Source organism: Dothidotthia symphoricarpi (assembly GCF_010015815.1).
Source record: "Dothidotthia symphoricarpi CBS 119687 unplaced genomic scaffold P153scaffold_7, whole genome shotgun sequence".
In the NCBI taxonomy this organism is placed as follows: Eukaryota; Fungi; Ascomycota; class Dothideomycetes; order Pleosporales; family Dothidotthiaceae; genus Dothidotthia; species Dothidotthia symphoricarpi.
The window spans coordinates 987,459-1,010,031 of NW_022985014.1; the positions used below are offsets into that span (position 1 = coordinate 987,459).

A 22,573-nucleotide genomic window follows, 5' to 3' on the forward strand; every position below is an offset into this window, starting at 1 on the left:
AAAGGTAGGCTGCCGAGTCATGATATAATTCCAAGCGTTGCGATCGTCTATCGTGATGCTGCCGTGCAACGTACTGAACAACCGTCGCGCCCCGGCAAAACTTGGGCGGAGCGAGGACCCGCTAGCGAGCATTGGCGGAAGGAGCGGTTCATCAATGATGATCTTCGCCTTGGCGTTGAAACGGGCAAAGCCGATGCATCAACATCCCTGGTCGTCTTTGCATCGTCAACATGTCCATGTCGAGCTCGGCACATCTTTCTCTGGTTCTGGAATAGCTCGGATGATCAGGTCAACTATCCCTCATGAGCGGTTGTTTGTCTCGTATGATGAACCTTGGAAACGTCGTCCACAATCCAAAGAAGAAGGTGCAAGTTCCAAGTAAAGAAGACCGTTCATCGGCGATCACAGAAACTGGGAGGAACGGCAGGCGACGAACACTTCGGCAAAGGTGTCTAACTCTTAGATGCAGCAATAGAGATGGCTGAGATTACTTTACAGTCACATCAACTTTTGGTACTCGTCGTGTTTTGAGCAAATCCCTCAGCAGGTGTAGATCATAGTCGCTCCTTGGTAGAGTTTAGTCATAGACCCTCCCTTCCGACCAAGGTATCGCTGTTAATCGAGTCAACCAATGTGCTTTCAGTAAATCGACGATAACCGTTAGAAGAAGGGACTCAAACGCGGGAACTAAGCTGCGTTCTTTTGTGGCTTTTACAAGCACCAGAATTACACTATGGGTAGTTTTCAAAATACCTTGATCACCCCGTGACTTGCGAATCAGCCTATCGGGTAGGTGTCCGGATCTCTAGATTGGCAGCGCTGTACAGAGTAAATTAAAAGAACAACTAACTTACAAGCTAGTAGTGTAAGGAGTTAAATACTACTTAATTACTACTGTTGAAGCCTTTATTTGAGCAATTGCAACAATTAAGATCGTTGGGCTGACTCGGAAGAATATTAATCCATGTCCGTGATCACGTGACAGGGCTTAATAATTATCTTAAGATCAACTTTACTAGACACGTCATAAGAAGATAATCAGCCAATCGGCTAATACACAAGTCACGGGGTAATCAAGGTATTTTGAAAACTACTATCCCATAATCCAGTGTATAGAACCCGCGAATTTTGGTCCAACTATTAGCCAATAAGAGTAGGGCTTGGCATTAGTAAGTTAGCGTTTTGTGAACGTTACGAACTTTAAACTTAGAAACTATCTATTAACTTAACACTAACTTACTCTATACTTTAATATTTTACTTTATAATAATACTATTTATTCCTATAATAGCTCTACGTAGCTGCGCTAATAATAACTTTGTACCTAAGGATACTTTAGCTACTTAAAAATTATAGCAGAAGCCTTTGCCTATACACCTTAAAGGCTGCCCTAAAAACCCTCTACTAATATAGAAACTGCTTATACTTAATAACCTTAATAAGTAAGGCAGCCTATACCTACCTTACTGTAATAGTAAGCCTTATAATTAGATACCTATTAAACTCTTTAAGCTCTTTTTTACTAATAATAAGATTATAAAAATATACTACTATACTAATAAGAACGCTTATTAATAATACCTACCTAGCTCTGCCCTAGAGTACTCCTGTCTATAGAGACTAGTAATGCTATATAAAATCTTTAGTTACCTAGCTATATAAATCTATATAAGTATATACTAGGAGGTATAAGTTAAAGACTATTAGTATACTAATAAGTAATTTAGAGTAGTCTATATCTATCTATATAAGATTATAAGCCTTATCTAATTTAAGCAGATTAATTATTACTTCTACGTTACTTAACCTTATAATATTAACAATTTATTTAAACGTCTGTTTAAGTAAGTATAGGAGTTTTCTAAATATATCTGTTATATTAGCTAATATTACTAGAGCCTAAGGTAATATTTAGCTATAGATAAGAGTATAACTTACTTCTATAGTTACGCTAAGAAGAAGACTATAATTAATTATAAGTCTAACTTAACAGGTTATAAAACGTAGTACCTTAGAGATTCTAAGTATTAATTAAACTAGCTCTTTTATAGTAAAGGTTTAAATCCTAGTAACAGCCTTTATAAACTTAACCTATATTACGTAAGACTTAGTTTTTATTCTACCTAAGCTCTTATACTCTACCTTACCTTAGACTACCTTACTAGTAACGTTAATATATAGCTACTTAAGCCTAATAAATACATAATTTTTATAGATAACTTATTTATATTAGTGCTATTACTTAAGAAGTTATAGTATACTAGAATTATAGCTATAGGTACTATATAGACAGGAAAGACTCTATATAAAATTAGTATAGGTAATATTCTATCTTAGGTATTATAGCAGCCCTCTATAAAACGCAAAGCTGTAGCTCTACTAATAATATTATTCTAGCTACCTAAGAGGCGTAGCTAGCTCTAGAAAAACGTACTGCTAGTAATAATATTATTACTATTACCCCTACCTACGCAGCCTATATAAGAGACTTAGAGCAGTTAAGGGCTAGAGCCTAAGCCCTTAACTACTCTTAGTAACCTAGCTAAGGGCTTCTTAATAGATCTTATTAATATTAGAGCTTAGCGTAATAAACTTAAGTAGAGTACTATTTACTTTAATACTTTAGGAACTAAAAGAGTTAGGATAATAGCTTAGTATAATAACAATATAGTTCTATTTACTATAACGTTTAATAATTTAGTAGCTACTATTACTAGGTTAAGAAAGAGACTAAGTAAAATATAGACTAGAGTAGTCTAAACATGTATAGCTTTTAGAGACACACTTTATAAGGAAATAGAGATTCTAGTATTAATTAATCTCTATAATAAGTTTATAAACGTAATTAATTAATTTAATTAACTTTAAAGTTACTACTTACTCTAATAGGTCTATTATAAAACCTAGAGACCTCTATTTACACTCCTCCTTAATATTATACTTATAAACTCTTACTACTTATTTAGGTATACTATAGGCAAATTACTTTCTAAATTAGATATATACTAGAGTTTTCTCCTTAATCTTATAGTTAGGCTTAAGGGCTTATTAAAGTAGTAAATACTTCTCTATAGATAACCTAAGATCTAGCCTATTCTTATACTAGTTATTAGCTACAAATAGGTTAAACTCTATACCTAATAATAGTATTAGCCTTATATAATTTATACTAGAATTAGCTCTTAAGTAACTAAAAAAACCTCTCTATAAGCTATTTTAAGCTTAAAAATTAACTTAATTTAAAATAGGAGACTGTAAAGGATAGTATTTAGGTATTTATAGTATAATATAATAATTTGCTATCTTTACTAGTCTCTCTATATAAATAAGAAGGAGCTTAAATCTTAGCTTATTAGTAGTAACAGTTAGTATAAGCCTAGGCTAGTATAATAACTACGTTAAAAATACAATTATCTTAACCTTAATTAATCTTATTAACCTGTATTAAAAAATATTAAAGTTTAAATCTATATACGCGTTTTTTAGTAAATAACTTTAATTTTAAAGTTCCTAAGATGTAGCGCTATAACGCTCTGCTATTGGCTGAAATCCGCGGGTTCTATACACCGGATTATGGGATAACAAAAGTTGTAAGAGTGCCTGCTAGGCGTATACTGCTAGAAATCCAGGCCTAGGACTTCTACGCTAATTTTGCTTGTAGTTGTCGAGCTGCTAATATCCCCGCAAGGAACTCAAACATGGAAACCCCACAGCCGACCACATCTTTTCCGCCAACAACCACACGTTCATTGCAAAGTCCCCTCTCCAAAATCACCTGTCGTCCTATCACAATGCACCTCCAAGTAATCACACAACCACAAGTTGCTCCCACCACGGATCTGAATAATGGAACCCATCAACCCTGAACCAAGATTCGCAGTCAAATCTACATATATATGCAAACCTCTCCTCTTTTCTTTCCATTGCACTTCTCATACCCCCATTTCCATCTTCACAAAACCATCACCAAAAAACTCCACAAACTACACACACACACCAACATCATGTCTCACAACTCACCATCCGAGAAATCCCGCCAGCCCCAGCATTCAGCACCACACCCACCTACAACCCGCCCCTCATCGTCATCACGACGCATCCCACAACAACAACCACCTCATCTGTCCTTCACCAGCACCACTCCCTCCCCATTCTACTACGCCCCCACGCGCCGCACCCGCCACTCACCAACAACCTGTCTCGGCACCATCGCCGAAGCGCTAGAACACGGCACCGACGAGCCCAGCACACCAAACTACGTCAAGTTGAAGGAGAGACACGTCCGCATGCGCGGCGAGGGCCACTGCTACGGGAGTGCTGTTGATGCGCCGAAGCCGGTGGGGACCGAGTACTTGAGGTCGGTTATGCGGATTGGGCGGGGTGCGGATAGAGGAGAGGAGCCCAGCACAGTAAGTTACGCTAAGTTGGAGAAGACGCCAGACTATCTGCGCAGTGAGGGCCACTGCTACGGGGATGCAGCTGCTGCTTCTGCGAGGGAGCGGGCGGGCAGAGTCGTGGCGACCGAGTACTCGAGGTGGGTTATGCAGATTGGGCGGAGTAAAGGGGAAGGGGAAGATGTGCGGGTTGTGGGAGGAAGGTCACAGGGATCGTTGAAAGTGGTGTTGAGGATAGAGGTGAGTGTTCTAAAGCAGGAGAAGAGCCCGCGATGGTCACTGAAGGGCTTCTTGAGACGGTTGTGGTAAGGAATCCGTACGTGTGAGGTGTCAGAGGCAGGGGGTGAGAAAGCGCAAGCGTAGCAATGATTGCCTGTGATACACGCCGAGCTGTCATTCAAGCACATGTGAGCTGGAAAAACTGGAAAGCCGCATGGTACTGTATTCTCCATGCCCTTAATACCATGTCAACGATTAGAATAGAAAATCATCTTGTATACGCCACCTATCCCAAACTTCAACAACGTGGTATCACACCCAGCCTTCGTAGATGTTCCCGATCCTTCCCTTCAGTAGTCCAGGTGATCTCATCGTTCGAATGAGCTACTCACAAAATCAGCATACAATCTCAAGTTTTCAAAACACTAGCCATACCGTCCATGTAAGCGGCAATGTCCTTCGATGACACTGGTTCGCTCTTGCTGTGGGCCACCAGAATCCCGTCAATGGCCGCCACTAACTTAGTCTCAAACGAGCAAGCATGGTGAGTTTCGAAGAGCGCGTTGCACGAAAGATGGGACATGGCAACGTCGTGACGGTGAACGGCCGCACGAGTTGTTTTCAGCATTTTGACGAACTCGAAGACTGAGTGGCGGATCTGCGAGACATTTTCTATCCGAGGGAATAGACCGAGTTGTTTCAGATGCAGGGTTAATCTGAAGTAATTCGTACCCGCACAGCACTCCTGGCACTGGAGACATGCGTTTGGTATGGCGACTTCGCAAGGGGTCGTGTTTATCATGTTGCTCAGAAGAGTGTAGGCAGATGTTACGATGGACGTTAGAAGCTTTGTTCGATCAGCCTTGATGTGATCTGCTAGGAGTCAGTGAGTGGAATCTTTGACAAAACAAAGACTTACAGAGAGCTTTCGGCGGCAAAAGACCGATAATCGGGCTTTCTGAGCCAGGCACCAATAGCTCTCCAGTATTGCTGGTCCAACAATGTAATTTGAGGTGTTGAGCGAGTTGAATGTAAGCACGGGAGGCGTGAGAAACATGTTGGCCAATGTGTAACCATTCCTCGTAACCTGGATCGTAAAGTCTGTCGAAGTAAGGTTCAAGCCAGCCGTTCAAGTGATGTTGCAGTAGATGCATGGTATTGTATCGTTGTGCAACATCGACTAGACGGACGACGTCTTTGAAATCGAGCTTTTTGGGAAGCTTCGAGAATTGGTGATGCGCGATATACATGATCAGACGGATGATGCGAGGGTCTTCTTCTGACAACCGGAGTACCCTTTTTCGCTTTGAGAACTTCCTTACCACGTACTCCCGTCGAGTGCACCACCTGCGGCTCATCACAAATGCATCCCACACTTGACTGAGTTGTCGCAGATGTGCTTTTGAGACGACGAATTTGTGAACGTCATTTGTGGGGCCCACGATCAGTTCTATGTAGTCTCTAGCGCTAGTGAAGGTCTCCACGAAGAAGTCTTTCGTCTGCAAGGAGCTTGGTTGCGAGTTGTGGTTGTCGTCGATTGGCAATTGGTTGGCTGGCGTTTGCTGTTGATGACCTGTCTGGTCGTTGGGTTGATCAAGTCCTCCTGAGTTGATATCTACGCCCGAGAGAAGCGAGCGCCGGAAGCTTGTATGTGTCTTTTGATAGCGCTGGGGTACACTTGAATTTCCACGCTGCAAGTTTTTGTGGTTCCCTGCTGAATGGCGGGTGTCCAGTAGCCGCTGCTGTTCGTTAGGCTGGACGTTATGCCTCCCTGAAGAGCCGTTGCGCGCGACTGGCACAGAATGCGAGGTCGGTAGCATGACGAAAGAATGAAAGAACGAGAATCCCATAAGAAAGCGTTTGGAGGCCGCCTACTGAACTAGGAGGTGTCGATAGTGAATGAGAAGTTTGACGCTGGATTGCGATGGAGAAATATGGATATCAATTGCTGAGATGAAGTTGGTTGCGGATGTCCTTGGAGCATGATGAACGGAAGATACTCGAGGTTATCCGCGTTCCAAGCCCAACATTTGTGGGCGTGACTGACTCGTCTGGTCGAAACAGGAGGAACTACTATGGGACATCTGCAGGAAGGTGAGATCGATGGCAATAACGTCTGGCCTGTAACCATCCTTCGATTCTTTTAGCGGGAGACATGGCGAGTTTCTAGAAGTCCATGTCAATCAAGAGGCAAGATGAATGAGGGGAAAGAGTGTACGGTTGGATGTACTGTGATTGAGGGGTAGGAGCAAGGAAGTTGTGTTAGGCAACGGTTTAGAAGGAAGGCACGAACAATGGTAAAACGGTTCAGTATCCAGCTTGTCTGGACATTCGATATGTCTGGTACTATACAATTACTATGCGTAGTAACAACACCCTCGTACATAGAGTACAAATACACTGATTATGCGAATGAGCAATTTCAAGTCTATCATCCGGCTACAGGCGTCAAGTGACCATCTTTGTCGTACTTAGCCTTAAAGAATGTGTAACTCAGCGTAACCGTCTCAATACCCTTCATATTGATGTCCGACACGAACTCGGGATCGATGTAGAAAAACACAGGCATGTCCACCGTTTCGCCAGCATTCAGCCGCTGCTCTTCGAAGCAGAAGCACTGGATCTTGCTAAAGTAAGGCGCAACCTGTCCCGGCGTCACCGAGTATGTTGCGACTCCAATGATGTCTTCGTCTGACTTGTTGGTCGCGGTGTAGAAGGCAAGAGCGGTTTCGCCGGGGAGAACGCGCACCTCGCGTTGCTGTGGGGTGAATTTCCATGGTAGGACGTCTGAAACAGAGCCATTGAATGTTATGCGGATTCGAGGATGCGATTCGACAGGCTTTAGGCGTTCCGACGGGTCACGATCTGAGTCGCCGCCGTGCGCTGCGGATTTGATGGGCTGTCCACCCCATCCGGTTTGCTGGCAGATCTGGGAGCTCAAGATTAGCATTTGGGATCATCATTGCTGGAATGAACTTGGACATACCATCTTATACATGGGCACTGAGCCATATGTGATAGCTACAAAGCCCACTATGACGCTAAAGACATAATTCCTGCCCACGCATCAGCTCATACGCTAAGCTCGACTACATATCGCGCATACATGACTGTCCGGTTCTTCTCCTTGTATCTCGCATGCATCTGGTCCATCCTTGGCACAGTGCTCTGCCGCAGCTCTTTCGTGGTATTCAAGCATCGTCGAGGTATTGAAAACGCCGGATTGCGGGCGCGGGGAAGACCAGTGAGCGAGCGCGTGCAAGCCGAGCACCTCCATGCCTCAATTGCACGCGACGGGGACTGTCGTAACGGCGAAGCGAAAGACATTTTGCGAGCGAGAGGGGTGATGTCTGGTGCTCATTGACTTCCAGTGGAGTGATAGATTCGCCGCGGGATTTAGCCGCTTTGGGATTGCGCGCTGACTTGTACGGAGGACTATTAGCAGGTGTAGTAACAAAATTAATATATACTAATTAATTTATTATATACTTATTATTAGAAAGAACTACGTTAAAATTAGTAATAAATCTACTTTAAAAATAGTATTAAATACCTTAAGTTTAACCCTAGTAGGTAGTAACCTTTAACTTTACTTAGTACTTTAATAAGCTATAGATAACTAAGAATACTAAGTATAAATATAGTTTATATTATAATTAATTATTAATAATATTCTTAGGTAATACTACTATAATGTAATTTTCTTCTTTAGTTATATAATAAAAAAACTAATATAGTATAGGCTAAATAAAGAGCAGCGTATAACCTTCTAGCTTTAGATATCTTAGCCTAAGCTAAAGTAATTTAAGTATACTAAGTTTAAAGTTATAGACCTAGCTATATTAATACTATTTTAATTAATAGTAAAGGTATTATAAATTATATTATAAGAATTTTATAATATATAAAATAGTTATATAACTAATAAAATAGGCCTATATAGCTTATTCTTTAGGTATAAGACCTAGGCTATTTACTTACTATATAAGCCTTTAAAGTTTCTAGAGTAGATTATATAGTAACTATAAGTAGAGAAATTATAAAGCTTATTACTCTTATACTACTATATAATAAGGTTAGCTTAGGTAGTAAGGTAGTATTAATATTAAAGAAAAAGTATTTACTAAAGTAAAGAATTAAAAAGATAAAGAGATAGTTAATACTAAGTAAAAAAGAAAGAAAGTAAAAGAAAAGAAAAAAAAAAAAAAAAAAGGCTTATATAATAAAAAATTTAGTAAAAAAAGTAAAAAAATACTTTTTTTCTTTTTTTTTTCTTTTTTTTTACTTATTTTAAATTCTTTTTTTTAATTTAGATATTTCTTTTTTTAATTTAGATATTCTTTTTTTTAATTTAAAACTTTTTTTAGAACTTATATATTTAAGTATATTTAATATATTATATATATTCTCTCTTATATAATAACTTATCTCTTATATATATATATTTATATATATATATCTTTACTTATATAATAACTTATCTCTTATATATATATATATTTATATATCTAATATAATATATATATTCTTTTAAAAATAAATAGATAGTTTTCTTTAAAACTTTTTTTTTATTAATATATTACTTATATTTTTTAGAGATTCTTCTTTATATAATAAAATATATTTTTTATTTATAAGGTCTACCTTTTAGAACGTAAACTATATAGTATATTAATAATAGATATATTAGTATTAGTATTTCTAAAAAATAGTAACTCTTAAATATTTAAAAGCTAAGAAATTATATACTTTCTTTTATATAAATGTTTTTTCTTAATACTATATTTCTATTTAATTTTTTTCTTTTTAATAGGTAAAAGATATAGCTTTTTATTTTCTTTTTTAATTTTCTTTTTAACTAGCTTTCTTAGATAAATAAGTAGCTTTATAGAAGATAAAGTAGGTTTTTATATATATAATATATCTTTCTTTAGCTTAAGATTAAAGATTAAGAATATTAAAGTAATACTTTAGTTACTTTTTTTAAAGTAGCTACTCTTTAGTAGCTTTTTTACTATATAAATATCTTTTATACTTTTTAAAAGAAGTATAATACTATCTTTTTTAATATTAGAAGTAATATATAGTAGTATAGGTATAATTTTTTTAAGTTTAATTTATATAAGTTTAGAAAGAAGAATAGTTATAATAAGATTTTTTAGCTTTTTAATTAAGCTATTATATAATTAAATATTAATCTTAACTATTATATATAAGAATAGAATAATAGGTAATTATTATATTACTTATAAAGAACCTTAAAGTCTATAAACTTATACTTAAACTAACTTTCTTTATTTATAACCTAGTATTATATAAGGTAGGCTTATAGAAGTAAAGGTAGTTTTAGAAACTCTTAGTTTATAAGCTAAGAAGTCTTATAAATTAACTACTAGTAAGTACTTTCTACTACTATATAAGCTAGAGCTTTTACTATAAAAATAAAGATAACTTTTTTTAAATTAAGGCTATTATCTAAAATAATAATATTTTTACTTTTTACTTTTTATATAGGTATTAATAGCTAAAGTTTAGTATAGTAGCTTAGGTAGAATAGATAGTTTAAAGAAAGTTTAAAGTAAGTTTACTTAGTTTTAAAGTAATACTTAGAAAAGAATATAGTATTTATTATATTATATAATATAAACTAAAGTATAGAGATAAAGGTAAAAAGAAAGAATATTAAAAGAGTAAAAGGTAATATATAAAATAAAAAAGTAGTATATATAGATTAGTTATTATATATAAGTAAATAATAATTATATTATTTTAGAATCTACTAGTACTTTATCTTCTTATATATTAGTTTCTAAGTTTATAGCTTAAACTATAGTAAAGCTAGGCTAAAAATATACTTAGTTTAAAAACTAAAATTTATTATATATAGTACTTACTTACTAGTTTTTTATACTAACTAAAGCTTTTAGAAAAGATAGTATTAGGTATAGCTAGTACTAAAAGTAAAACTATACTTTTTTTTATAGTTATAATTAAACTTTAAAATAAAGGCTTATATAACTAGTATTTTAAGGTTTAGCTACTATAGATCTACTATTAAACTTAAAAAACTAAAGTACTTAGTTATACTAGTTAAGTATCTTTATAAGAAAAAAGGTATAAATATTTTACTTACTAACTTTTACCTTTATTATATAAAGCTAGTTAAGATTAAAGAAAACTCCTTAGTTTTATATATAGCTACCTAGGTAGTAGTAAAGTATAAATAGCTTCTTAATAATAGTATTTAGGTAGTTTTTTTACTTATAAATTAAATATATATTTTAGAGTTATATAAAATTATAAAGCTACTCTTAAAGAATTAGAAGGTATATTATATATGGATAAATTCTATCTATAAGCTAGTTAACTAAAAATAGCTTCTTCTTTTAAAGTTATTTAAAGAAATTCTATAGTATATTAAATAATATAGTTTATTATTAATTTAAGAACTTATATACTAATAGAATAGAAGCCCTTTTAAAAGCTATATTTACTATACTTTAATATACTAATTTAAGGTACTTATATTATATAGATAGTAGTTCTAGAACTTAAGGTCTAATTTATATAATATTTAAAGGTTATAGTAAGTATCTACTAGTATAACTATTTTAATTTTTCTATTTAATTATATAAAATATAGCTAGATCTTAACTTCTTTTAATATTTAAAAGAACTAGTATATATAGCTAATAGTAGTTAAAGCTAATATTTTAATATAAATCTAAATAATATACCTTAAGTAGGTATTAATATAAGTATATATTTTAATACTATATAAATAAAGTTTATAGTATTTATTAATAGACTAAATAAAATTAGAGCTAAGAATAATATACTTTTTATAATACTTTTAAAGGTTATATTTATACTACTTAACTACTTTAGAATTTATTATATAATAAGCCTAAAATAACTAATCTCTTATAATAATATAGCTATACTACCTAAAGTATATATAGAAGTACCTTTATTTATAGCTATTAATTACCTCTTTCTTTAGCTCCTTAGCTATAAGCTATTATATAAGCTAGTTTACTTTTTAGTACTACTTAACTCTTTATATATAGTATTATAAGCTAAGCTTAAAATAAAGTTATATAAAAGTATACTTTCTAATTTAAAAACTTTCTTTTTATAATATAGTAAGTATCTTTATATTCTTAAGCCTAACTTTAAAGAATAGTACTTATATTTACCTTTTAGTATTATTTTAAACTTTAGTAAGAAGCTTATACTATAAACTTTATATTTTAAAGTATTACTTTAGTATATAAATATTTATAGTAATATTATAAGTCTTTAAAAGAAAAATAGTTATTTACTTATATATAAGACCTTTATAAAAGAGCTTATAGAGCTTAACTTAATATAAAGAAAGATTAATTTAAAAGTAACTAGCTTTATATATTAGTAATAGTATAATATAATATATTTATACTTACTAAGTATAATAAGAAGTTAGTAGGCTATATATATAATAGTTATATTATTATTAGAAAGAGAAGAAGGTGCTAGGTTAAAAAGTTAGTGTGTAGGGAAATATTTAATTTTGTTACTACACCTACTAACCGGCCTCTGTAGGATTGCGCGCTGACTTGACTTAGCGTCTTTTCTGGGATTTAGACATTATTCTCGACTTCGCATCGCGATCTCTCTAAACATTGCGCCATTACTCCCAATCTTTTCAGAAGAACAAGATATAATCTCTAATCGCATACCACCTCAAAAAACATGGTCGATACCCTCTGCGGTGTCTGCAACACCGAGCCCAAGAAATACAAATGCCCTACCTGCGCGCTCCCGTAGTCCGCCATCTCCAAGCTACTTCTCACAAACACGATACTAACTATTCTAGTTGCTCCCTCGCCTGCTTCCAAACTCACAAATCGACACATCCTCTCGCCACACCTCAGCCTACCCAAAGCTTACCCTCCCTCCCCCAACCACCACCGCCCGCGCCCATCCCACGCTATCTGAAATCAAAAACCGATTTCTCTGTCCTCGCCACAGATCCAAAGTTCCAGGACCTCTTGAAATCAAATCCCACACTTCTCGCGTCCCTCCAGCGCGTTTATGCTACGACCATCGAGCCAGATCCAGAGGAAGAAGCGCGGCGGCGCAGGATGACGAGAGGGGGGTTTAGGGGACGTGGCAGTAGAGGGCGAGGAGGAAGATGGGGAGGGCATAGCGATCGGGAACAGCCAAGGTGGACACAGAAGAAGGGGGATGCGGATGCGATGCGGATGTTGAAGGGGTTTAGGAATGAGGAGGATGGGCAGGAGGGGGACGGTATGGCTGCGTTTGTACAGTTGGTTGAGGAGATGTTTGGGCAAGGGGAGAAGGAGGAAGGAGATTGAGGAACGAAATCATGAACGAAGATAATAACAGGAGAAGAGGGTGATGGGATAGCGACGGGACGAGGCTTCATGACGTGTGCATGGACTGGGATGTGCAGAGATGGATGATATGACAGCTATCGATGCGCATAAAAGGCCACCGTCAAGACAGTGCCAATCGGACAGCCTTGAGGCGCGACCGCGCTGGAGCATTACTAGATCCCATTTCCCAAACGCCAATGGAGCTAAGGAAACCCCTCAATCTCTGCCGAAAAGGCTGTTAGACTGGAACGAATATCCAGAAGAAAGATATGGGAAGACCTATCGCAAGAGCAAAGGTAGAAATCAAGAAATCTATTTACGCCAAATTCTCTGCCGAAAGCCAAACTGCCAACCACGAACGAAACCCAACCCCCTCGTCCCCGAAAAAAAAAAGCTCAATGAGATGTTTGTGGAAACCCCGAATAGTCGAATGTCGTGTCTTGCGTCGGGATATGACGCAGTGGTGTGGGAATGATCATGTATGATAAGTTGCAACTCGTGTATTCTGATATGTCTGTGACCCAGAAGGTCGACGACTGGAATGTTGGATCTTCGTGTAGGTTGATCGCTCGTAGGTATGTCGATTAAGCTGAATTACTCAGTCCAATGTGGTATGGTGCGATCAGCTTGTGTTGAGTATCAAGCTCGATATAGTTGGATATCAAGCTTGATATAGTTGGATCAAACCAACTTTTCCTACTTTGTGTAAGCTCAAATGAAGGGACAAAGGGTACAGATACATACCACCTTCCATTGGGCCCAGACGTCCTTGTGTGCATACTTCTTCAGAACCGCACGGGTCTCGCCGACGATGCCGAAGTCGCCAAAACATGCACTACGCTGGCGGTTATTTACCACAGTCGTAATCTTGCAGTATTGAGCACCGTAATTGTTATACATCGTGGTTAGCTCGCGCAGACCCAGCCAATAATCACAGACGCTCCGCCCCATTGAAGATGTTTTATCTGGAAGCGGAAAGAGTCCTGCGGAATTGAAGGTTTGTATGAGGATGCCGATGGATCCTATCGGACAACTGGTTTGTTTGCATCTAGCAACCTTCCTGGTGACCACGTTATGCAATGCGTTTTTACAAAAGTTCAAAATCTCCTCAAGAATCTTCATGCGTAAGGATATAACTTGAGCTACGCATGCGTATTAGACTCTATAGTCAAACTTCGAAAGTAAGTTATATATTGAAACTCACCTGAAATTCGATCCAGGAGATCTAAACGTAGTCGATCCTTCGTACCATCGCTTGTGAAAGGGTAGTAGCCTCCAATTATATCGATTCGAACGTTCATGGCTAGTTTGTTGATCAGGTACTTGAGGTCGTCTTCGGAGCCAAGGGTCTCAGTTATGAAAGCGAATTCCTGGATAGCGGTGCTGGTGCGCCAAACCGCCGGCGAGACTCTATGAGGCTGTAGCCACTTCTTCGTCTCTGTAACAGGACGCAGAATTCGAGCGAGTTCGTACTTGTCGGCCAGTGTCGCAACATCCATGAGTTTCTGCAGCGTCAGACTTGTAGGAAGTTCATGGAATTGCAGATGAGCAATTTGGAGAACGATTTGGAAAGCAAAGCAAGAGTCATCGGTAAAGGGGATTTCGGACATGTCGCTCTCTGCCCAATCTCCACTCAGCATCTTGGCCCAAACCTTAGTTGCATTCCGTAAGGAGCCTTTGTTGATGCGAAAGGCCATCTGACCGTTGGGATGATCTGGAGTACCGACAATGAGAGTAACGTCGTATAGTTCGTCAATAGTGATGATCTTCAGATTGGGATCGGTGGCCTTTCGCTTGTTGTTTGAAGCTGTGGTTGATAGTGTTGGCTGTCTGTTGCCGAGGAGGGAGTTGCTGTTGTTGGCAGCCATGATGGGAGTAGCTAGGGTGGCAAGAAAACTGTCTAAAGTTTCGTAACGGGTTTTGCTCAGACGAGGATGCGTTCGACCGTTTCGGCGGTTGTTGTCTTCACGTGCTTCCAACAGACGTTTCATGACAATGGTGAGAGGTGAAGAAACTTAACCGAAAGGCAAAAGCTTTGGGTTGAAGGTAAGAGAATGGAGAACGAGGATGAAAACCGCGAGGAACGAGGAACTATTTGAACACGGGACAGTGTTGCCTCTTCGCGATGGAAGATATTTGACTATACCGGAAAATCGAAGCATGCAGACATGCGACGATACGGTATGGAACGGACGGTCACATGAATACCATGGTCTAGCAATCACCCCACGGCAGCTACCCGCGTGGCTGCACCTAAAGGTCTTTCACCTCATGGAGGCTTGGAACTGAAATCAAGATCGGGTGGTATTCGAGAGACACATCGCCGATGCGGAAGGCATGTTGAAAAGAAAGAACATAGAACAACTAACTGAAAGATGCGGGGCTTGTAAGACTGCCCGTTTGTGTCGTGGAGAAAGTGACATGGAGACGAGACGCGGTGTAGAATCTAAAGACAAGAACGCGTATTGACGTCATTTTGTGATAATGTTACTCAAACTCCATTAAACATCAGCAGATTTCGCACCCCTTCCGACGCAGTGGTCATGGCACGGCAACGAGCAGACAATGAGAGTGAGAGTGAGTGAGCGTAAGACACGCTTCGTGTAGCCTCCCGTTTGCAGAGCTTGAATCAGGTTTTAGATTCTACGTCTTTCGCAATCTGCGCAGAAGCAGGCTAGGAACTGCCCAATCTCTAAGATAACATCATTTCCATATGGTTTGATTACAAGGACGCGGCCATAGGCACGGATAGGATTAGGTTTGAGGTCAATTTTCGTTTGCACAGACTGGGTGAGTGCTGGCAATGTGTAGCACACAAAGTCTGCATGCGCGTTCCCGAAACAAACTCAATTTAAGTACCTACCTGCACTGTATGAGGCGGTGAGACCAACTCAAAAGTTGCAAACACTGGATTCTGAGCGGAGAACCCCGCGCGTGCATATGTACAGATTCCAAGTTTTTGGCGCATTCTGTCTCAGAAATCAAGCAGGGATAGGGAGAAGGGACGAAAGAGTATGAGACTATTGAAGAGGCGCGTTTGCAGGAGTGTGGAAATACTCTTGGGATCGAAATGCCTGGGAAGTCTGGAAGTTCAAATGGGGATGCAAAGAACGGTAACAAACTGAGGATTGGAACACACTGGGAACGAAACTCACGCACTAGTTTATGCTATTAATCGGTGACTTGGTGATTTATAGGTCGAATCTCTTACACCTTCAGCCTCATACCCACTTCTCTCTCAGGCTTGGTTCCTTTGAAATGAAACCACAGAAAGTTGAAGACAACAACAGTGAATAATACGAGAATCACAGGCCATGACCGACAATTCGAGACTATGATGGTGTGGAACCAAAAAGTGCAGGAGTGCATCGCCATTACTTCCATCAAAGCACCAGACTGATCTCACGAAGCGAGACTATAGAACAGGGAAAGTCTGGGGGAGAATACAAGTATACCGTACGCTTTATCTAAACAAGTAAACTCGCCGTGACCCAGGATTGCGAAGCTTGCGAAGTAGGCAGTATGCTGGGAACAGCAGTGAAGCAGTGACTAATGTAACACAGTTGCTACGTCCAGTCCTTGGGTGAGTTCAGACCAAGTTATTTGCCAATCTGCGTAAGGAGGTGTACCAAAAGAGGGACTAAAGTTGGTTGGTGGAGAGAGACATAAAGCTGGAAAAGGGTTGCTAGTTTGCGTGCTGAGGGTATGTGATTATGAAGGACGGAAATCATAGTATGCAAGAACGAACTTGATGTATACTTCCAGTCAAAAGGAAAACACCACAACCATCTCAAGTGCTTGCTACCAACCAAGACTCAAAATACACCTATTATAGTTCCAGCACAACCCTCCCCTGCAACTTCCCCTCATGCATCTCCTGGAAAACCTCCGTCAACTTCTCCATCTTCTCCGTCCTGAAATGCGTCTTAACAATGCCCCTGGCCGCAAAATCCATCGTCTCAATCGCCTCCTTCCGCGTCCCCACCGCAGACCCCACAACAGTCAGCGCCTTGCCCACCATGACACCCGGCAACGCAAACGGCACGGGCTCGCCCTCGGGGATCCCCACGCACACCACCCTTCCGCCAAAGCGCAACAAGTCGAGACTCTGCTCATACGCCTTGTTATTCGCCGTGCACACGACAACAGCATGTGCGCCCAGACCGCCAGTGAGCTCCTTAACCGTATCGGCAACGGACGATGAGCCGTCCACGGCGATGAAGTGCTCGGCTCCGCTTTCGAGCACAATGTCCTTCTTGGACGAGTGGTCGATGCCGATGATGCGGTGGCCGATGCCTCGCGCGCCAAACTGCACGGCGAGATGCCCCAGGCCGCCACCAGCGCCCATGATGACGACCCAGTTCCCGGATTCGGCGTTCGCTTTGCGCAGCGCCGAGTAGACGGTCACGCCTGCGCAGAGGAGCGGCGCGGCGGCCGCAGAGTCGAGACCGTCGGGGATGGGCGTGACGTAGTTTGCGGGCGAGAGAACATATTGCTGGAACGTGCCGGGTGTGTAGTAGCCTGAGATTTTCTGGAGGGGCGGGTTAGTATTTTCTTCAATGTGTTTTTGTTTGGCAAAATTGGACTTACGCCGGTGAAGCAGTTGGCGTCTGCTCCCGCTCTGCATGCCTCGCACGCCTCGCAGATCCCAGCCATCCATTTGATTCCTACGCGATCGCCGGCTTTTACCGCCGCGTTGTCGGTCCCTGGACCCATCTTTACGATCTTGCCCACGCCCTCGTGGCCACCGACTTGGCCTGCTTGCGTGGGGAACGGGAGGATCTTCCATGCGTTCATCATGACGCCCATGTCGGAGTGGCACACACCGGAGTGAGTCCTAAACGCAACGGTAAGCCAGAGTCTCACAATTAGAAGATATGGTACACTTACAAGTTAATCAGCACCTCACCCGGCCCCGGTTCAGGCATGTCCAACTCCTCGATCTTCGTCGAGATGGAGCCCGGCTTGTCATAAACAGCGGCCTTGTACTTCTTGGGTATTTCCGTCATCTTTTCGTTTCACGATTGTGTCCTGGCGATAGTTCAATTAGTTTGGTTGATAAGAAGCTAGCTTCGCAACGAGACAGATGGAGAGATAGAGGAAGCCACGCCTAGGGGACCAGTCGATCTACATATACGCCCCCGCGGATACCTACCCCTCTCTTCCGTGTCACTAGATAGCTCATCCGATTCCAGTCCGTCGCTGCCCATCTCTGACAAGCCGAGGAGAGCTACCCCTCATCGGCAAACAACTACGTCAGTGAGCTAGGCGTGTGGAATGTGGGGTACACACCGAGACGGAGTTGCGGGTCGGGACCGATACACGGTAATCGGTACGACGCTGACTCGAGGTGCATGAACTGTATTAAAAGACAATTCGGAGGATCTGACTTTGGAAACAGTAGTCACAGCCAGACCAAACTCTCCCATGCTTGTTTGTGTGGTTACTCGACATGTCTTATCACCAGACGTTGGATTGTGTAAACATGTGTTGGAAGACGGAAGCGGTGGATATTGGATATGATACAACCCCACCCAGATCTCAGATCTCCGTGATCAAAAACGCCCATCGGACCGAGTGCGACGCGAACCCACCCCGAGCAGACCGATTCCATACAAAGCGCCTCTCAAATGGTATCGTACAAATCATTTGCGTAACTGAGGCAAGTAAAAGAAAGCAAAAGAACATGATATCGCCAAAAGCCCCATCGTATTACGCCGATCCAGACACTGAACCGAGTGTCTTCAAGCAATGCTTCTCCATCCCACGCTAAATGCTGTTTTGTGCCGCGTCGATCTATTAAAGCGCTGTGAAGCGATAGATGTTGTGTTTCGTGAATATGGAAGGCGTGGACGAATCAGGCGCCTTGGTTGGTGATAAATGGACTGGCAAGAAGCTCGTCCGCGCTCGGTCGCTTTTCATGATCGATGAGGAACGTCTGCGCCAAGAATGCCCGAGCATCGTCGCCAGTGCTCTCTGGGATTGTTGGACTCGCGTCGCCGCTGCCACCAATCTTGAAAATGGCCTGCAGTTGTGTGCAGTTGGGATGCGGATGGCTCCCCGTGAACATTTCCACAATGAGGCAGCCAAGAGACCAGATGTCAGCTTTCCGAGTGTAAGCTGTTTGTCGGACAACTTCAGGAGCCATCCAGAAGACTGAGCCTTGGAGGGAAACGCGTTGAGCTCCCTTCTTAGCGCCACCCAGAGTCGAGGCTTCAATACGCTTTGAAATACCGAAATCAGAAATCTTGACGGAACCTTTGTTGTCGACAAGGATGTTGGCTCCCTTGATATCTCGATGGATTATCTCTCTTGTGTGTAGGTACGACAAGCCTGTCAAGATCTGGCGAACGAAATTTTGTACGAGTGATTCGCCTAATGGTCCATAGTTGACAAGCATACTCGCGACGGAACCACCTGGAACGTATTCGAGGAAAATATTAAGATGGCTTTCATCAGAGTTAGAGCCAAGGTACTGCACGATATTCTTGTGCTTGAGATCTCGGAGCAGACCAATCTCATGCTTCAGGGCTTCCACCATATTGGTCTTTTTGTGATCCATCTGGGATGCGCCGGCTGCAGAGGGGAGTTCGACTTGCTTGACAGCCATGAGTTCACCTGTCATGGCGTGCAGTGCGAGATATACACTTCCGAAAGAACCCTGTCCTATCAGAGCTCCTTTCATGTACTTGACGTTGTCCCACGAATCCTGTTCGAGGTACTCCGTCAGCTCATTATCGTATTCCTCGCCATCTTCGGCTATGGCTTCCGAGAGACGTTTGTTCAATGAGTCGCTGGCTTCGGTATTGCCGGTGCTACTACCCGCAAGACTGCTCATGTCATCGTTGAAATATGATTGCATGATGGTATTCCCAGCGGGATCAGTGACAGCGAGCGTATCTGATCCGCTTCCATCTCCGAACGATACGTATGACTTGCGATTAGGCTCGAGAGGTGATTCTTCGTCCAGAGGCTCTAGAACAGACGACGCCATAGAATCCCGGTAGCCCGATTGCGAGGGCAGGCCGAGCCTCATGACTGATAAAGGTCGAAGAGGCCGAGCCTGGCTACCTCCTTGCAGCCAAGTATCGGCAATTGATGGCAGAGGAGGCGCATCCCTTAGGCTAGACGCTACGCTGAAATTTGAGGCCATGGAGAGGCGAGAGGCTGCTTTGCTGAGGCGGCGTGATCGACGGATAGACATTCGAACAGTTTTGTCAATCTCGTCTTTCTCGACATCCGGGAAGTACGATGTCAAGTCCGAGGTGATGAGTTCGCTAGGGGGTCGAGCGCCATAGAACTGTTTAAGCTTACGCGCTCGTGCATGATACAGCGGTGATTTCATAGGGCCACTAGGTCCTTCCAAATTCTGAGCTGTCGAACTAATGTGTCGTTCTCGCTCTCTTGCAGACGTGGGCGAAAGTGGATAGCTCACGGCAGCAAGAGACTCACCAGTGAGCTTCTCGATCTTGTTCTGACTCCGGTTGTTCATAGGGACATGTATGTTTTGGGGTTGCTGATAATTTTGCTGCTGATAGATACCAGCAGCGGTCTTCAACTGTTCCATCTCAGGTTCACCAGCATGGACCTTTCGAAGCATGAGCCGTCCTCGTTGGTGCCGGTTTGCGTCTTTGCATAGCATGAACAACTGGATGTCACTCAAGCGCTCGCATAGTGATGGGTCGGGTTCGTCACACTCAAGGATGTAGAAGCAGTAGTTCTTCACATGTGCCTCGTTGAGATGCCCTTTTCTGAGAGTCTTCAACATGACATCCTCGGCGGTTTTGCACCCTTCAATGTTCACAACAGACGTTCGCCCTCCATCGTAGATGACGCGAATCAGGGCTTTGTCTTGAGGTAGGATGGCACTATTGGTGGCACTGTCCAAACTTGGGCTCGCTCGGATATGGTGGGCAAAGCGGGCCGTCTGTGGAGTTTCGGTGGGGGTTGTTCGCTGGTTTGGTCCATAACGAGATGCTATGGTAGCAGAGCTGCTCGATGCACTGAGAGGATGAGCCCCGTATGCCGAGCCAAACTCTTTCTTGCCACCATCCTTTGGACTGTTCAGCCCTCCGTGGCGTTGAGACCTCAGCGCTCGACTCTCCTGATCCACCAGAGGCGAACCAGGTCTAGACGGGGTGCCATACGCATAGTTCAGCTCTGCATTGTTGATCTGACGAGACATGCGCTTGTCCGAGCGAGAGCTAACGGGAATGGATCGTGCGGTATGGAGAGGTCGTGGAGATGCAGAGGATGGTGGAGTGTATTGAATGGTGTCCAGCACGGCCAGGGATTGCTGCTATGGCATTAGAGACGTAGGGAGAAGGTGATGGATGGCTACGTACCCTGTTCGAGACGCGCTTGGAAGCCTTTTTGAATTCCTTGTTGCGGAGCTGCTTGGCCTGTGAGCCAATCCTGACGCGATCGCCGACTTTCTTGATGCCCATGTCTTTGAGGTGGGACTGGTCCATCTCCATCAGGTTTTCGCCATTGATGTGATTTTCTATGGGGGGTCAGTCAGGGCAAGACGAGGGGTCGGCGCAACCTACGCTTGAACAGATCGACGTATTGGTGGCAGTTTATGCGCTGCAGCCAGTCGCCAACCCTGTCCTCGTCCCAATGCCTGCGAGAGTCAGCAACGCAAGCGATACGTAGCAGGTGTGCCATGGCCTACCTGACAGCATCTGGGGCATCGTAGATCTCTGAGAACTCCGACTCGGTGGGGGAGACGAAGACGGAGTGGTCTGTTCGAGTGCTGGCGCTGTGGTTGCGGTAGTTATTTGCGCTGGACGTGTACTGGGCAGACATCTGCGAGGGCCCCCCAAGGGAGGGCGTGGGGTACTGTTTCGACGCGAGCATAGCCATGTCTGGTGCAGAGAGAGTCGAGTTGGGTCTGGCAGTCGGTGGTGCAATGCGCGGTCCCGGTGCGGCGGTGGGTAGCTCGTTAGCGTTCGATTCTCGGCCGTGAGAGGACTATTTCATAGGCGCATCATGGGGCCTGAGAACTACGGGGCGGTTCGTCGACGGCGTAGGGAGGCGAGCGGCGCGTGTCGTCGTCAGGAGAGGTCACTCGAAAGCCGGCGAGATCGAGTCAGACGTGGTACGGCTTGGTGGTGGGCGGCGGGCGGCGTACAGCGTATCGAGTCCAGCCTCGCACAGTAGCAGTCGTAGGGAGGAGCAGCGGCGTGATGGGAGCATGCAAAGTGTGAGGCTGCACGACGGCCTTTGATGGTACTTCTTTATCACAGCCACCCCGCGCTGTCTGAGCCAGCAGAGAGAAATGGAGTATGCATCCAAGACAACGGTGCCGTGAGCATCAGAGCGCCCGCGCTGAGACTGTGGCGTGTTTCATCTTCGGACGCGGCGGGTCGGACGTGTGCCCAGCCATTGGCTACCAAGAGCACCCTCAAAGACGGTTCTGGGGGAGACCATCAGCCCAAATTTAACTCTTTGCCTCTGCATGACTGTCTCATTCCCGTCTGACTGTGTCTGTCACAGCTATAGAGCTATACTCAGCGACAGCTATACGCGCCCAGCCTTGTCTTGGTCAATCCCTCGCACGATCCCATGTTCGTGTTT

At 42.3% G+C, this 22,573-nt stretch overlaps 7 protein-coding genes across 7 annotated transcripts; 2 read left to right on the forward strand and 5 right to left on the reverse strand.

The window, feature by feature from the left end:
* Nucleotides 1-3,701: 3,701 nt before the first annotated feature.
* On the forward strand, nucleotides 3,702-4,900 carry P153DRAFT_365649 (uncharacterized protein). The gene has a single exon (XM_033667865.1). It carries the CDS (start codon nucleotides 4,005-4,007, stop codon nucleotides 4,701-4,703), a length of 699 nt encoding a protein of 232 aa, XP_033525425.1. The 5' UTR covers nucleotides 3,702-4,004; the 3' UTR covers nucleotides 4,704-4,900.
* Nucleotides 4,853-6,818, reverse strand: P153DRAFT_395431 (uncharacterized protein). The gene is made up of 3 exons (XM_033671402.1): nucleotides 5,533-6,818; nucleotides 5,049-5,486; nucleotides 4,853-4,997 (listed from the first exon to the last, which is right to left on the reverse strand). The coding sequence occupies exons 1-3, from the start codon at nucleotides 6,461-6,463 to the stop codon at nucleotides 4,912-4,914; spliced, it is 1,455 nt and encodes a 484-aa protein (XP_033525426.1). The 5' UTR covers nucleotides 6,464-6,818; the 3' UTR covers nucleotides 4,853-4,911.
* A 98-nt stretch (nucleotides 6,819-6,916) lies between these two features.
* Nucleotides 6,917-7,979, reverse strand: P153DRAFT_313293 (uncharacterized protein). Its single transcript, XM_033664876.1, has 3 exons — nucleotides 7,720-7,979; nucleotides 7,600-7,669; nucleotides 6,917-7,542 (listed from the first exon to the last, which is right to left on the reverse strand). The coding sequence occupies exons 1-3, from the start codon at nucleotides 7,938-7,940 to the stop codon at nucleotides 7,045-7,047; spliced, it is 789 nt and encodes a 262-aa protein (XP_033525427.1). The 5' UTR covers nucleotides 7,941-7,979; the 3' UTR covers nucleotides 6,917-7,044.
* Nucleotides 7,980-12,347: 4,368 nt separating this feature from the next.
* On the forward strand, nucleotides 12,348-12,973 carry P153DRAFT_287606 (uncharacterized protein; the record flags this gene model as incomplete). Its single annotated transcript, XM_033663548.1, has 2 exons — nucleotides 12,348-12,421; nucleotides 12,472-12,973. The coding sequence occupies 2 exons, from the start codon at nucleotides 12,348-12,350 to the stop codon at nucleotides 12,971-12,973; spliced, it is 576 nt and encodes a 191-aa protein (XP_033525428.1).
* Nucleotides 12,974-13,675: 702 nt separating this feature from the next.
* P153DRAFT_430299 (uncharacterized protein) lies at nucleotides 13,676-14,862 on the reverse strand (the record flags this gene model as incomplete). Its single annotated transcript, XM_033672829.1, has 3 exons — nucleotides 13,676-13,690; nucleotides 13,739-14,136; nucleotides 14,199-14,862. The coding sequence occupies 3 exons, from the start codon at nucleotides 14,860-14,862 to the stop codon at nucleotides 13,676-13,678; spliced, it is 1,077 nt and encodes a 358-aa protein (XP_033525429.1).
* Nucleotides 14,863-16,823: 1,961 nt separating this feature from the next.
* P153DRAFT_374841 (alcohol dehydrogenase-like protein) lies at nucleotides 16,824-18,003 on the reverse strand (the record flags this gene model as incomplete). Its single annotated transcript, XM_033669544.1, has 3 exons — nucleotides 16,824-17,525; nucleotides 17,585-17,831; nucleotides 17,885-18,003. The coding sequence occupies 3 exons, from the start codon at nucleotides 18,001-18,003 to the stop codon at nucleotides 16,824-16,826; spliced, it is 1,068 nt and encodes a 355-aa protein (XP_033525430.1).
* Nucleotides 18,004-18,489: 486 nt separating this feature from the next.
* Nucleotides 18,490-22,057, reverse strand: P153DRAFT_209606 (Pkinase-domain-containing protein). The gene is made up of 3 exons (XM_033662557.1): nucleotides 21,544-22,057; nucleotides 21,340-21,497; nucleotides 18,490-21,290 (listed from the first exon to the last, which is right to left on the reverse strand). The coding sequence occupies exons 1-3, from the start codon at nucleotides 21,659-21,661 to the stop codon at nucleotides 18,852-18,854; spliced, it is 2,715 nt and encodes a 904-aa protein (XP_033525431.1). The 5' UTR covers nucleotides 21,662-22,057; the 3' UTR covers nucleotides 18,490-18,851.
* Between the last annotated feature and the right edge of the window lie 516 nt (nucleotides 22,058-22,573).